The sequence below is a fragment of the Phocoena phocoena genome, chromosome 12 (genome assembly GCF_963924675.1).
Source record: "Phocoena phocoena chromosome 12, mPhoPho1.1, whole genome shotgun sequence".
NCBI lineage: Eukaryota > Metazoa > Chordata > Mammalia > Artiodactyla > Phocoenidae > Phocoena > Phocoena phocoena.
The window spans coordinates 27,748,760-27,763,688 of NC_089230.1; the positions used below are offsets into that span (position 1 = coordinate 27,748,760).

The 14,929-nt window shown below is 35.7% G+C and overlaps 1 protein-coding gene across 1 annotated transcript in view; it reads left to right on the forward strand.

Annotated features, from left to right (window-relative positions):
- The window catches only part of AHI1 (Abelson helper integration site 1), a 186,024-nt gene that overhangs the window by 20,587 nt on the left and 150,508 nt on the right, over positions 1-14,929 (forward strand). Inside the window, exons 7-11 of the mRNA XM_065888623.1 lie at positions 2,900-3,119; positions 4,101-4,293; positions 7,759-7,854; positions 12,210-12,395; positions 13,561-13,713. Coding sequence (XP_065744695.1) covers positions 2,900-3,119; positions 4,101-4,293; positions 7,759-7,854; positions 12,210-12,395; positions 13,561-13,713 — 848 coding nt within the window. The remainder of the gene's footprint in view (positions 1-2,899; positions 3,120-4,100; positions 4,294-7,758; positions 7,855-12,209; positions 12,396-13,560; positions 13,714-14,929) is intronic.

Consider the following 14,929-nt stretch of genomic DNA (forward strand, 5'->3'; position numbering starts at 1 on the left):
TCCATATGACCTAAGTGGGTTTTTTTTGTTTGTTTTTAAATTTTTATTTATTTATTATGTTTGGCTGTGTTGGACCTTTGTTTCTGTGCGAGGGCTTTCTCTAGTTGCGGCGAGCGGGGGCCACTCTTCATCGTGGTGCACGGGCCTCTCACTGTTGCGGCCTCTCTTGTTGCGGAGCACGGGCTCCAGACGCGCAGGCTCAGTAGTTGTGGCTCATGGGTCCAGTTGCTCTGCGGCATGTGGGATCTTCCCAGACCAGGGCTCGAACCTGTGTCCCCTGCATTGGCAGGCGGATTCTCAACCACTGCGCCACCAAGGAAGCCCTGACCTAAGTGTTTTATGTTTCTTATTCTCCTTGCCTTCTTTTGAATTATTCAGGTCACTTTAAAAATTTTGTTCCCTCTATTAACTTATTAATTACACATATTTCTACTATCTTTTAGCTGATACCCTGAAGAACATTAAGTTTATTCTTGACTTATTATAGTCTAATACAAACTAACTCCCTAACAAAATACACTTCCCCAACACTACTAAAACCTGAGAATAGTTTGACTCCATTTGGATTTTGTCAGGTGCTTTCTTTCTCTGCATCTATCCCCCCTCCTGCCTTCTAGGTTCTTATCCTGTATTTTAGGCCTATATATATTTTAAACTTCACAGATGTTACAGTTACCATTTTTTGTTCAGTTGATATTAATTTATATTCACCCCCAAATTTACTTTTTCCTTTATTTCCATTTTTCCATTTTTCATCTGCTTGAAGAATTCAGTTTATTCTCTCTTAGTGCAGGCCTGCTAATTCACTCAGATTTTGTTGTGTTAAAATGCCTTTACCTTCATTTTTGAAGCATATTTACTAATATATAATTTTAGGTTACAGGAAATCATACAGTTGTCTTCTGGCTTCCATCATTTTTGTTCCCAACTGCAGTCTTATTTCTGTCCCTTTGAGGGGACTGTTGTCTTTTTTTTCCCTCTGGCTGCTCTTTAGATTTTCCTTTTGTCTTTGGTTTCAACGTTTTATCATGCTATGCCTAAATATAGCTTTGATGGAATTCACCCTGCTTAGAGTTTACTGATTGATATCATTTATCAGTTGTGGAAAATTCTTAGTCATTATTTCTTTAAATATGGCTTCTTCATCATCCTCTCATGTTTTTCTAGATTATAATTTCACAAACTCTTTTGAGTTTGTCCACATTTCTTATGTTTTTTTCCCCCATATTCTTTTGTTTTTTTTTCCATTATGCTTTGGTTTGGATATTTATATTGATTTTTCTTCTAGTTCACTAATAATGTCTTCCTTTGTGTCCAGGATGCTTTCAGACACATCCATTGAATTCTTAATTTCAGACATTATATTTTTCAGTTCCATAATGCCTGTTATTTTTATGACTTTCAATTCTCTGTAGAAAGCCTCTATTTTAAAAAATAATTTTGTCCATCTTTCCTGTGCTAACTCCAGGCTGAATCATCTGTGGATCTGCTTCTGTTTTCTGTGTTTTCTCTTGGTTATTGGTCATACAGTCTTGCCTCTTTTATGTCTAGTAACTTTTTTATTATATGCTGGACATCGTGTATAGAATCCCAGAGGCTCCAGATGATTTTATCTTCCACTAGAGAGGGGTTCCTCTTTCCACTTTTAGGCAGACAGGGTGGGCAACTGATTTCAACTAATGTGAGCTAAGTCAGATCTGGGTCGCAGTTTTGGTAAGACTCTATCTCTGATTTGCCCTGTTCCTAGGCTGTGCCCTTCCAGGTGTTTCAGATTGAGAGCCTGGCAGGTATTTGTCTTGTCCACCCTAAAAGGCTTTGGGAGATTCAGTTTTGCCTTTCAGAGGTCTCAGCTTAGTCCTTTAGCCTTCTGCCCCATGCAACTTCAAATTTTGGCAATGTCTTGAGGGAGAGACTGGCCGTGTGTTTGAGGCCCCTCAAGTCTCCAATTTTGTCACTCCAGCCCTGCGTGAACGCCAAAATCTCTGCTGGTTTCTCTGTCCCCCAGTAGGGGCCTTCTGCCAGGGGGTACGCCTGGATTCTCAACCTCTAGATGCGCGCAGAATTGGTAAGTGACCCCAGGTGAAAAGTGGCTGTAGGCATAAAATGACCATGCCCTCCAGGGCTTCCTCCTTGCCTGTTTTGTTTCAGGCCCCTCCCTCTGGTGGGTCATTGTTTCCCAGTACCACAAGACTGGGAGATTTTACTACCTCTTTAGCCTCTCACATTGGCCTTGTGTTTGAGACTGATTTTATCACTTAACCCCATGCACCCACTAAAAGTTTTGCTGGTTACTCTTTCTCTCAGTAGCGACCTTCTTCTTGGGTCCTCTGCTCATATGCTAATCAGCAAATGTCCCCAGACACTGAAACAGTTGCCAGTCCCTCAGCTTACCCCTGATTGATTCTCCCTCTCTGGAATTTTAGTCCATCCACTATACATTGTTTCTCTACTTTTCTGATGCCTTTAAAAATAAGGTTTTCAAAATTTATTTGGCTTTTTCAAGTTGTTGTTACCAGAAATGTTGACCTGCAACATCCCACTGCATCCTACCCAGAAGCAGAAATTTGAGTGATACATATTCCACTTAGAAAATTTCTCAACGAAATTACTTTTTTATCTTTGGCTCTCATTTTTTTCTTTCTGTGTTGTTAGTCCTTGTTAGGGAAAAAAAGAAAGATACCTCACCCTATTTTAGTGCATTAGTAAATGCAATATTTACTCTCAGAGTGTAGTCTGCTATTATCTGGCTTTTTCTTTCTTTTTCCTTGAAGTGCCTTTGTTAACAAAGACAAATAATCATGGATCACTAGGATTAGATAATCTGTAAATTCAGTTTATTGTTGAGCATATTGTTATGGGAACAATTAATTATAACATCGATTTTCTTCCATGCATGTAGTTTCAGATGATAATGAAGACACTGATGGTGACGGTGTTCATGAAATAACAAGCCGAGATAGTCCAGTTTATCCCAAATGTTTGCTTGATGATGACCTTGTCCTGGGAGTTTACATTCACCGAACTGATCGGCTTAAGTCAGATTTTATGATTTCTCACCCGATGGTGAAAATTCATGTGGTTGATGAGAATACTGGTCAATATGTCAAGAAAGATGACAGGTAATTTTTTTAATTGCTCAGCCAACCCTTGAAATTGAAACTGTCTACCATAGAAGTCTCTTTTCTGCCATTGACAGTCAATGGGAATCGAGCTATATATAGATTTGTATTAGAGAATGGTATACTAATTGTAGGTGTTCATCAACCATTGATATTGATCAGTATGTTTTAGAGAAGAAATGGAGAACATGTGTTAATTCAGTAATTCATTTTAAGTGAAGGGGAGTTGAGAGAGTTTCTCCCAAGCTTAACTTTCATTGTATGGCATTTAACTTGCATTGTAAATCATCTGATGTGGCACTGCTTTAATTGTCTCTAACTTCATTTTTTTCTTTTGAAGTTAATATGTTATCTGTGCCTCAGATGAGACAAATGTCTTGAATTTAATTTTTCCTAATATTAATTCTATAGCTAATATGTGTTTGAAGGCCCAAATAGGAAGTATAATATTGATAAAATAAATGACAGTACTAGAATTCAAAACAAATTATTTGTTTGGAAAAATGGCAGGCCTGGGAAACTTGAAAATTATCAGAAATGTTATTCACTTATTCATTTGTCTCGGAACATACAAAGAAAATATGACACACCTCAAAGTACTTACAGTCCTGTTGTGATCATTTTGTTATTTAAATCTAATGTACTAATTTATCACAAACTCATTTAAGATTCTGAAGGTGTTACTTAATTCCAGCTTTGTATGCCAAAGGTGTAATCACACCTCTCACTTTATGTGTAAATAATAAAGTAATTCCATGAAACTGACTGATAGTATGTAAATACAAGATGAAACTAAGATACTACTACTTTTAACGTCGCATAAAATTTGTAGTTTTCTAGATAGATAAAATTTTTTTCCTTATGTATCATGGCTATTTATTATTTTTGGTCACCTCACATTGAACACTCTATCACTCTATTTTTTTTTCTTGCCTTAAAATTGTAAAGAACTGTGTTAATGGAAGTATCTTTTTTGAACAGTGAACGGCCTGTTTCATCTTACTATGAAAAAGAGAATGTGGATTATATTCTTCCTATTCTGACCCAGCCATATGACTTTAAACAGTTAAAATCAAGACTTCCGGAGTGGGAAGAACAAATTATATTTAATGAAAACTTTCCCTATTTGCTTCGAGATTTTGATGAGAGTCCTAAAGTCATCCTGTTCTTTGAGGTATGAATTGAATAGAGCAGTTTAAACTAAATTTTAGTTAATATTTTAATAGCACAAATATAAGCTGTTATTTTAGTAGATCAATAATACAACAAAGTAGTGTGAGAATTTGACCTCTAGAAATAATGTATTTGTAATGTGCTATGGAGATACAAGTAATCGTGTCTTTGCTGAGCCTTTACTAGTACAAGTAGTTAGCCATTTGATTTACTCTGTATTATTTAATGCTTACAACAATGCCATGACTATTCACTGAAGTGATGAATCTAATCTATGTCTAAGCAGCCTTCCATTTTTAACCCTCTTCACAAAGAATAAACTCATTTAACTATCAGACTTCCTAAGATTTTGTATACTACTAGGAGAAATAAAGAAGAAAATACACAGATCGCTTGACTAATACAATGTATCATATAACCAAAATGAAGTAGAACTTCTTAGATGTCAAGGGTTAGTGGAGGGTCATAGCAGTCAGGGAAAGCTTTATGGAGTAGAGCGCCTGTGAGCTGACCTTTTTTAAAGAATTAAATTTATTTAAACTAAAAAAAACCCAAACCAGTTCACCTGTTCTCTTAACCCCCACCCCCCGCCCCTAGCAACCATCGATCTGTTCTTGTATCTATGATCTTGGTTAGTTTATTTGTTTGTTTAGATTCCACGTATTAGAGAGATCATACAGTATTTGTCTTTCTCTGACGTATTTTACTTAGCATAATGCCCTTGGGATCCATCCACGTTGTCACAAATGGCAAAATTTCATTATTTTTTATGGCTTAATGATATTCCATTTTGTGTGTGTGTGTGTGTGAGTGTGTGTGTCTGTGTGTCTGTGTCTGTGTGTGTATACCACAATTTCTTCCTGCATTCATTCATCAGTGGACATGTAAGTTGTTTCCACATCTGTACTGTAAATAATGCTGCAATGAACAATTTTGCATTAGGGTTTTTGTGGGTTTTTTGGATAAATGCCTAGAAGTGAAATTGCTGGATCATATGGTAGTTCTACTTTTGATTTTTTGAGGAACCTCCATATTGTTTTCCACAGTAGCCTCACCAGTTTACATGCCTACCGGCAGTGCACGAGGGTTCTCTTTTCTCTACATCCTTGCCAACACTCGTTCTAATCTTTTTGATGATAGCCATTCTAACAGGAGTGAGGTGACATCCCACTGTGGTTTTGACTTGCATCTTTCTGATGATGTTTGATGTAGAGCATCTTTTCATATACCTGTTGGCCAGATGTCTTCTTCAGAAAAATGTCTCTTCATATCTTCTGCCCACTTTTTAATCCGATTATTTTTTTTACTATTGAGTTGTAAGAGTTTTTTACATAGTTTGGATATTAGCTGACTTATTATTTCTAATTTTTTACTGCAAAGGAAATGAAGGCTCAAAGTATAAAGTGATTATCCCAGAGTTACTCCAGTTTTAGGTGAAGGTAATTAGTATTTAAAGATAATTTGAATCTAAAATACCACATTTCTTTTCCCTACTTCATGTTATCTCTCCATAAGCAAAGGAAAGGAGAGAAAGCCTCTCCTCCAGTTTAAGCAAGATGGGGAATTTTAGCATGGGAAAAGCAAGGCATGACCAGAGCCAATAACTTATTTTGTAGAGTCACTTGTTTTTATGATCCTTAACTTTCAGATGATCTAATGTGTTTATGGTATGAATCCACCATTTACAATTGTGATTATGTTGTATGATTTGTACAAAGCCATGCTTTTTAAAAAAATGACATAATTTGTATATAAAGGTACTGTTTCTTTATCATAGAAATTTGTCCTCCATTATCATAATATTATTTTATACTCATTTTAATAATATTATGAGATTTAAGAAAGTTAGGTTGTTGAATTATAAACACTTTTGGTTCATTCTTTTTTTTTTTAATTTTTTTGGGGGGTGTTAAACCCAAGTCTTTTTTTTTTAATTTATTTATTTTTAAATTTATTTATTTATTTTGGGCTGTGTTGGGTCTTCGTTTCTGTGCGAGGGCTTTCTCGAGTTGTGGCACACGGGGGCCACTCTTCATTGCAGTGCGTGGGCCTCTCACTATCGGGGCCTCTTGTTGCGGAGCACAGGCTCCAGACGCGCAGGCTCAGTAGTTGTGGCTCACAGGCCCAGTTGCTCCGCGGCATGTGGGATCTTCCAAACCAGGGCTCGAACCCGTGTCCCTGCATTAGCAGGCAGATTCTCAACCACTGCGCCACCAGGGAAGCCCGGTTGATTCTTAAGGTTTGACATAAAGTGTTATTGTCTACAAAACTAATTTTTGATTTCAACTTTTTAATGGTGTATTGAGGACCACTCGATAATATCTATCAGAAGTTCTTAAAGCTATTATTCCATTTTCAGGTATTTCACCTAAGGGAAAAATGACAAATGCACAAAGATGTGTGTGTAAGGATATTTATTTAAGCAGTGTTTATAATAGCAGAAATTTTAAGGAAACAGGTCTCTTCAATTAGCAAGAGGTTTGGTTAAATAAATTGTTTTTTTATTAAATTTATGATATTTCTAATACAGAAGAATACTAGGCAGCCATTAACATGATGGTGTACATATGTATGTATTGACTCAAGCTATCCACTACATATTACATGAAAATAGTTTGCAAATAGCATTGGAACACACAAAAAGGTTTAGATACGTATAAACTAGATGTTAATGTTGATCAGCTATGGGTCTGGATTATAAGTTTTTACTTTATTATATATTTTTCAGCTATGGGTCTGGATTATAAGTTTTTACTTTATTATATATTTTTCTTATACGGTCATTATTTTTTTCACTGAGAATGTATTACATTGAAGACAAGTTTAAGTATAAAGAAGAGGAATAAGTGGAGTGCATATTATGTTTTAAGCAGCCCTCTATAAAGATTTGTTATCTCAGCTGAGCTTTGATAAGCTTTTGATAAGTGGTAGTCTCTGACATGTACCTAGAATACATGTAGTCTCTGTGGCAGGTTGGTTGCAAATCCATGAGCTTTAATATCCAGTCAGGGTAGAGATATGAAAGTTCTCTTGAGAAGCCTAATGACAACATATATCCAAAGAGAAAATACCCAATTTCAGGAAGCTAATCCAAGGAAAAACCCACAGATTAAGGCCATGAGTTTTTTAAACAAACAATTCTTTGAAGTCTGCGCTCATACATTAAAAAAAGAGCAAAGCTTAAGAATTTTGTGCTAGGTGTATTTTTGCCAGGACTATATTTGAGGTAATTAATGCTTTGTCTTGAATTTTAAATAAATCTTAAAGATTTATTGATAAAAGATAAAGTGGTCAAAAAATGGACCTTACTAACTGGATGAGTTAACTCAAAAGTGAGTGAGATGAAATAAAAATGTTTTTCTTCTCTAAGGGAGGATTTTTAAAATTTTAATAATATATTATTAGGAAATATTAAATTTTCGATAGCCTAGTATACTGTGAAGTAATTTGTTATGCTTATTTACAGATTCTTGATTTCTTAAGCATGGAAGAAATTAAGAACAGCTCTGAAATTCGAAACCAAGAATGTGGCTTCCGGAAAATCGCCTGGGCATTTCTCAAGGTATGTTTTTCATCCATTTTAAAGAATGTTTAAAATAATCTTCAAATCTGATGCGCTACTTTTTTCCAAGTCAGTTTGGTTTCATATAAGGAGTTATGATAAGAAGGTAAGATTGCCATGGTAAAGAGTTTTTAATTCAAGCTCACGTGATGCTCATTCAGATTCTTAAATATTTATTGAGCGCTTAGTGTGTGCCAGGTACACTATTTGGCTCTAAGGATCCAGCACAGAGGAAGACAACACAGCCCTGACCTCATTTATTCAACTCAACAAGTTATTTATGTGCCAGCCACTGTTCTAGTCAGTGAACAAAGAAAATAAACTCCTTGACCTCATGGCCTTCATATTCTAGCAAGAAAAACAGACATAAAACAATTGATTATGCAACTTAGCATGTATTACAATTTTTATAAATACTCTCAAGTTGGATGGGGTAGATGATGAAAACATCCTGCGGGGTCAGGAAAAGGTCTCCTGCAGAAGAGACATTGAACCTGAGCATGAGGTGGATGGCAGTAGTGGGAAAGAGAGAGTTCTAGGTAGAGGCTACAGGCTACGCAAAGACCCTGATGTTGGAAGGAACAAGGAATACCTAGATAACCACAAGAAGGCCACTAAGATTGGAGGACAGAGACTGAAGGGGAAATGGTTCCTGAAGAGCTTGCTGAGGTAGACAGGGCCTTGATAATACAAGGTCTTTGAGCCATTATAGCAACAGGGCACCATTATAAACTTTAAAGAGTAATGGGGGGCTTCCCTGGTGGCGCAGTGGTTGAGAGTCCGCCTGCCGATGCAGGGGACATGGGTTCATGCCCCAGTCCGGGAAGATCCCACATGCCACGGAGCGGCTGGACCCATGAGCCATGGCCGCTGAGCCTGCGCGTCCGGAGCCTGTGTTCCGCAACGGGAGAGGCCACAACAGTGAGAGGCCTGCATACCGCAAAAAAAAAAAAAAAAAAAAAAGTAATGGGAAGCCGTTTAAGGATTTTAAACAAAAGGATGAAATAATCTGATTTATTTGTTAGAAAGATTACTTTGCTGAGTGGAGAATAGATTAGAGAGGGTACAAAGGTATGTACTGGAAATCAAGGTAGAAAATTCTTGCTGTAGTCTAGGTATGAAATGATGGTGTCTTGACTAGGATGTTTCAGCAGAGATGAAAGACGTGGATAGATTAATGTTTAAAAAGGGGGACATTTTACTTACATAATTCTTTTATTTCTGACTTTAAACATAAATTTGAGTTTTAAAATGTCTTGAGTAATTACCCTGTTTTGTATTGTCTTATAAAACTTTTCCATTTGTGCATCCATCCATTCAACAAGTATTTACTATTTGAAATGTATATGGTAAATAGTTGATGAAAATAATCTATGAAATGCCAGGTACTCTGCTAAATATAGGGCATTCATAGATAAATTAGACATTGTTCTTACCCTCCAGTTCAGTTTCTGTGTAAACATATTACCTATATGATTATGTGCTATGGAGTAGATGCTGTGAAAACCCAGGTGGGGCACTTAATCCATGTTGTGGGTTAGAGGCTTTAGGAGAGGTGCAGTCTGCTTGCTGAATGGCAGTCTGATAGGCTGAAGAATCACTTAGTCCATTGTACCTTCTAAAATCTCCCTTCTATAACCTGTTATACCTTTTTCTAGACCCCCTCTCATAGCAAATAAAAAAGAAAAAGGCAAAAATAAAAACAAAAAAAACTGCAAAAAAGGGTCACTTTCACATAGTAAACATTGCCATCTTGTGGTCTTATTAGAAACTTTTCCTTCCTTTTATGCTATGGTTTGTGCAGAACTGCAGTTTACTGTAAACTGCCCTTGGGAAACAATGTATTTCACAGCATTTTTACCTTTGTGTCATAGTAAGTTTTATTTATTTACCCACTTTATGCCATTGATATAAATGGCAGTCAGGAATAAAGTGTACATTATTCTATGTGCATCCTCTATTAGAACACATATCTCTTTCATTAGACTGTAAGCTTTTCAAGTCACTGGTGATTCTTTTTGGCCAATTTGTTGAACATATTTTAGTCCTTATTTTACCAGATCTCTTTGCATTTAATATATCACTCTTCAAACTCTCTATTTTATAATATCATCACTCTCCGCATATTAATGGCACATAGAAAGTGCTCCATGAATATCTATTGAGAAAGTGGCATGAATCAAATTAAAATGTGAATGTTTTAAAACCTATGCCATTGGTTCCAGGACTGTCCTAGATAACTGTGAAGTTATCATAGTGGTCCAAATGAACCCCAAAGGACCTTTGTCCAGATTTAAATGAGACTTTATCCGAATTCTCAGGTGGAGGCGCTTTTCATTCTTTTAGCACATATATATGACTAATCTTTTAAACTAAAAAATAATAAAGCCTTATTTATTCAAGTTCCACTTTGTAGTTTTGTAATCATAATGGCAGGATCTTGGCTGAATCTTAGTTGTTTACTCATACTAAGTAGCATACTAGTATAAACTAAATTGCCTGGTGAATATTAATACAACTTATGGAAAGTATGATTTAGAATCTGGGGAATAAATATCTTCTAAAAATGATATTATTCCCTTATGACAAGCTTCAGGCAGATAGTAGTACAGTTTATGAAGGGAATCTCGACTGCTTAATATTTAACGACTGAACATCTCAATTGCTCAATTTGAAACTGGTTTTTTACCCCTCTATATCATAACATCACCTCTCAGCTTATGACCTCCATTGACTTTACATCTTCCCCCGAGAGGGGTAGGGAAAAGATGTGCTATATTTTTTGCCAACTCTGTTTCTTTATTGATGCCTCATTCCTGAACACACTGCAGTCTGGATTTTGCCTCAGCTACTAAAGCTTCTCCAAACATATCACTATGACTTCTATTTACCAAATTATTGAACATTTTCTAGTTCTTATTTTATCACACCTATGTGCGTGATATCACTCTCTTGAAACTCTTGTTACCTTGGTTTTCTCGACACCATCCTTTCCTGATTTTCCTTATCCCATTCCTTCAGTTCCTTCAGTTTCCTTCCTGGTCTACCACCTATCTCTTTAATATCAATCCTACTCATGATTCCATCTTTAATCCACTTTTCTTAGACCCACTTTTCTTGTGTGTGCCTCAGAATTCAGACATTTCAACTTGGGTGACCCATAGATATCTGACCCCCCCAAGCTGGACATCTTCCCTAGATCTCTTAACTTTTCCACATCTGCTGCTTCAGTTGGTAGCACCGCCATCTGTCCAGTCTCCTAAGTTTACAACCTTAGAGCTGCCCTATCTGTTTTGGTAGCCACAGATCATAAGTGACCATTTGAATTCAGATTAATTAGCTAAAATTAAATATAATTAAAAATTAATTTCCACAGCTGCACTAGCCACACTTCAAGCGCTCGATAGCCATGTGTGACTAATGGATACTGTTTTGCATGGCACAAATAGAGAGCATGCCCATCAGCACAGAAAGTTCTGTTGGATAGCGCTACCTTAGAGTCTTTCTTGATTCTTCTCGTTTTTACTTTCCAAGTTGCATGAGTCAGTAACAGTTATTAAATATTCCCTGTACTTGGTCCCTTCCTACTCTTGGAGTTTGTCAGCTCCACCTGCCTAAACTGCTGCAAAAGCTCCCAACTGTCTCTACTTATTTGTAAAGGACACAAAAGTTAACAAAGGGATTTTCTACTTGAGTCAATAGTCTAGTGAAAGAGGACCCATTTTGAGTTGGTGACATTATTTTTCTCATAAGAATCTCCATTTATGTAGCTGAAACATACGTTGTCTTGTTTAATAGTTTCTCTTGATTGAATAGACCTTTTTAAGAAGGTAGACTAAAATATTTTAAAAATGTAATAAGGGGCTCAAACAAGTTTAAGTATCTTAATTACTTTTTAAAAATAATTTTGACTTTTTAAAAAATTTAAACATCATGAAATTTTACCACTAAAAATACTGATGCTGAACAAATGGGAAATTTGTTTCTGTGTTTAAATAATATGCATTTTAATCTTTATTACAAACAGTATTATTACAAACAAATGTGTATTGATCACCTCCTTTGAAAAAGTAACACCCAGCACAGTAATATAAATGCATTACCAACAGTCTGAAGTTGTATAGGGGAAAAGACAGCCATTGGGAAGATATTTTAAGTCATTTGGGCTATCTTGTCAAAATGACCTGGAACTGTGCTTGACCAACTGTGTCAGTGTTCTTTCCTCTGCTTTACAAATCTAAAGAATTTCAGCATGCCATGTTAATCTTTTTAAAATGAGTTTATGACCATGTACTATTGCTTTATTGGTTGTATTTTCAATGAAGGTAACATTTTATTTGAATTCTTATTTTAAGCTTCTAGGAGCCAATGGAAATGTAAACATCAATTCGAAACTTCGCTTGCAGCTGTATTACCCACCCACAAAGCCTCGATCCCAATCAAATGTCGTTGAGGTTTTTGAGTGGTGGTTAAAATGTCCAAGAAATCGTTATCCATCAACGTTGTATGTAACTGTAAGAGGATTAAAAGTTCCAGAATGTGTAAGTTAATAGCACATGCAAAAAATATATCTTCCATTGTTGAGATTAAATGGTGACATGTTTCTATTTCTAAAAAGGTGAAGTCTTTAGAATTATTTTAATAGACTTCTGAAATAGAAAGGGACCTTCAGAGATTATATATTAAGCCCGTAATAGCTGATACTTAAAAGATACTTAAATGAATTTTAAGTACTAAGTATAGATTTCAGTTTTAGGAAAAAAAAATATTTTTTTAATAATACTGATCCTTAAAAATTAAAGATAAGAGAATGATTTAAAGTGGGAGTTGACAAATATTTTCCATAAAGGACCAGACAGTAAATAGTTTAGGCTTTGTAGGCTATACAGTCTCTGTTGCAGCCACTCAACCTTGCCTTTATAACGTGAAAGTAGCTACATAGACATATGGAGGTGATAACTAAACAAATGGGTTTGGATGTGTTCAAATAAAACTTTATTTACAAAAACATCATCAGGCTACATTTGGCCCAGACCATAGCTTGCAGACCCATGAATTACAGGCACATTTTTTTACAATATTATTCAAATAATCAATAAGTAATATTTTTCTTCTGTTTCACATAGGTTAAAATTATGAATATCTTAGCGAAGCATTTGTCCTAAAATGAGGTGAAACTTTTGCTTTTGTCTCATTGCTATAAGACATTTCAGGCCAGTTGCATATTCTGTAGTTGATATTATAAAATGTGACCATAGGGTTGGTTTCATTGGTTTGAGTGTAGTTAAACCTATTTTAAGAAATGGAGGATTTAAAAATCCTTAGATCTTTATGTTATCAGTTTCATGATCCTAAAGCCAGAGATACCATAGTACAATGTCAGAGCCATAATATAACATCTGGTAGGTATTGGTGAAGAGGCAGAAACAAAGGGACAGAGTTACTAAAACTATTTTATGTAACTGTTGGAGTTCTGTTTTATTCCTTCCCCCTTTTAAGGCTTTTGGGTTTAGGACTGTAATTTCAAGCAACCTTTATTTTATTTAGAATAGTGTACAAATAAAAGTAGAATTTTTTTCTGGATTACATTTTGAAAACATTTTCATATTATAATGTTTGTTTCAATATTTTAAAAACCATATATGCTAGAAAAGAGAAAAAGATTAACGTGATATATACATTTTCTCATTTTCTATACATATTTAGATAAAGCCATCTTACCGTTCTATGATGGCACTTCAGGAAGAAAAGGGTAAACCATTGTATTGTGAACAACACCACGAGGCACGTTCAGTAGACACAGAACCTGGATTAGAAGATTCAAAGGAAGTGGTGAAGTGGAAACGACTGCCTGGGCAGGTGAAGTGGTCTCTGACACTGGATTCATTTAGATATTTACTCATTTACCTTAAAAACGCCAACAGCTCCTATGGTAACTGGCTTCCTACTTAAAACTCCCAGATTATCCTTGTTTTTAACCATGATCTTGTCTTTCTATTAATTCATTTGGTAAATAATAATAGAGTGCCTATCATGTACATAAAGACACTATCTTAAGTTCTTTAGTGAGCTGGGGAGTTTTATTAGTTTGTCAGAGCTGCCATAAAAATATATCACAGACTGGGCCTCTTAAACAACAGAAATTTACTTTCTCATAATTCTGGAAGCTGGAAGTCCCAAGATTAAGGGTGGGCAGCGTTGATTTACTCTGAGGCCTTTCTCATTGGCTGGCAGGTAGCTGCCATCTTGCTGCTTCTTCATGGTCTTTTCTCTGTGTGCGTGCATCACTGGTGTCTCTTATTATTATTATCAGATTAGGGCTGTACCCTAGCAACCTCATTTTAACTTAATCAGCTCTTTAAAGACCTTATATCCAAATACTGTTACATTCTGAGGTACTGGGGTTAGGGTGTCAACATATGAATTTGGAGGGACACAGTTCAGCCCGTAAATCTACAATTTATGGATTCGTGAACTTTTTTTATAGCTCCTGGCTTCTTCCTGAGTCACATTTTGATAGAGATAGGTATATGTATATATCTTTACCACAAGTTGAGCTGTATTTAAGCTTTTTCTAAAGTTCTCTTACTTGGTTAGCATATTTTGTAGTGGCAAGAAGCATTACTGATAAAGTTTTGCAAATCTCTTGTTTCCATAAAGAGTAGAGTGGTTCATTTTATATACTCAGTATATACAAAGAATGACTATTTTCCTAGACCTGTTCACATTTTGTTTTGCATGATATCTGACTTTCTTTCTGAGGCTAATTTTACAGATACATCTTAAAATCAATTTTAAATACTTCAGACATAATAATATGGAGAGAATAATACTTAGACTGTGGCCTTGGGGACCTTTCACGTCAGTTGGGGACACAGGAAGTGGTTACAGTGTTGTTCACTGTCAGGTTTGCTGCAAAGAAGTCTTGAGGAAATATAGCTATAAAAATAATTGTTTAGATCAGTAGTTCTCAAAGTGTGATTTGGGGACTGCTGGGAGTCCTGAGATACTTTCAAGGGGTCTGTTGAAGTCAGTCTATTTTCATAATAGATCATAATGATTCTAATGATTCCAT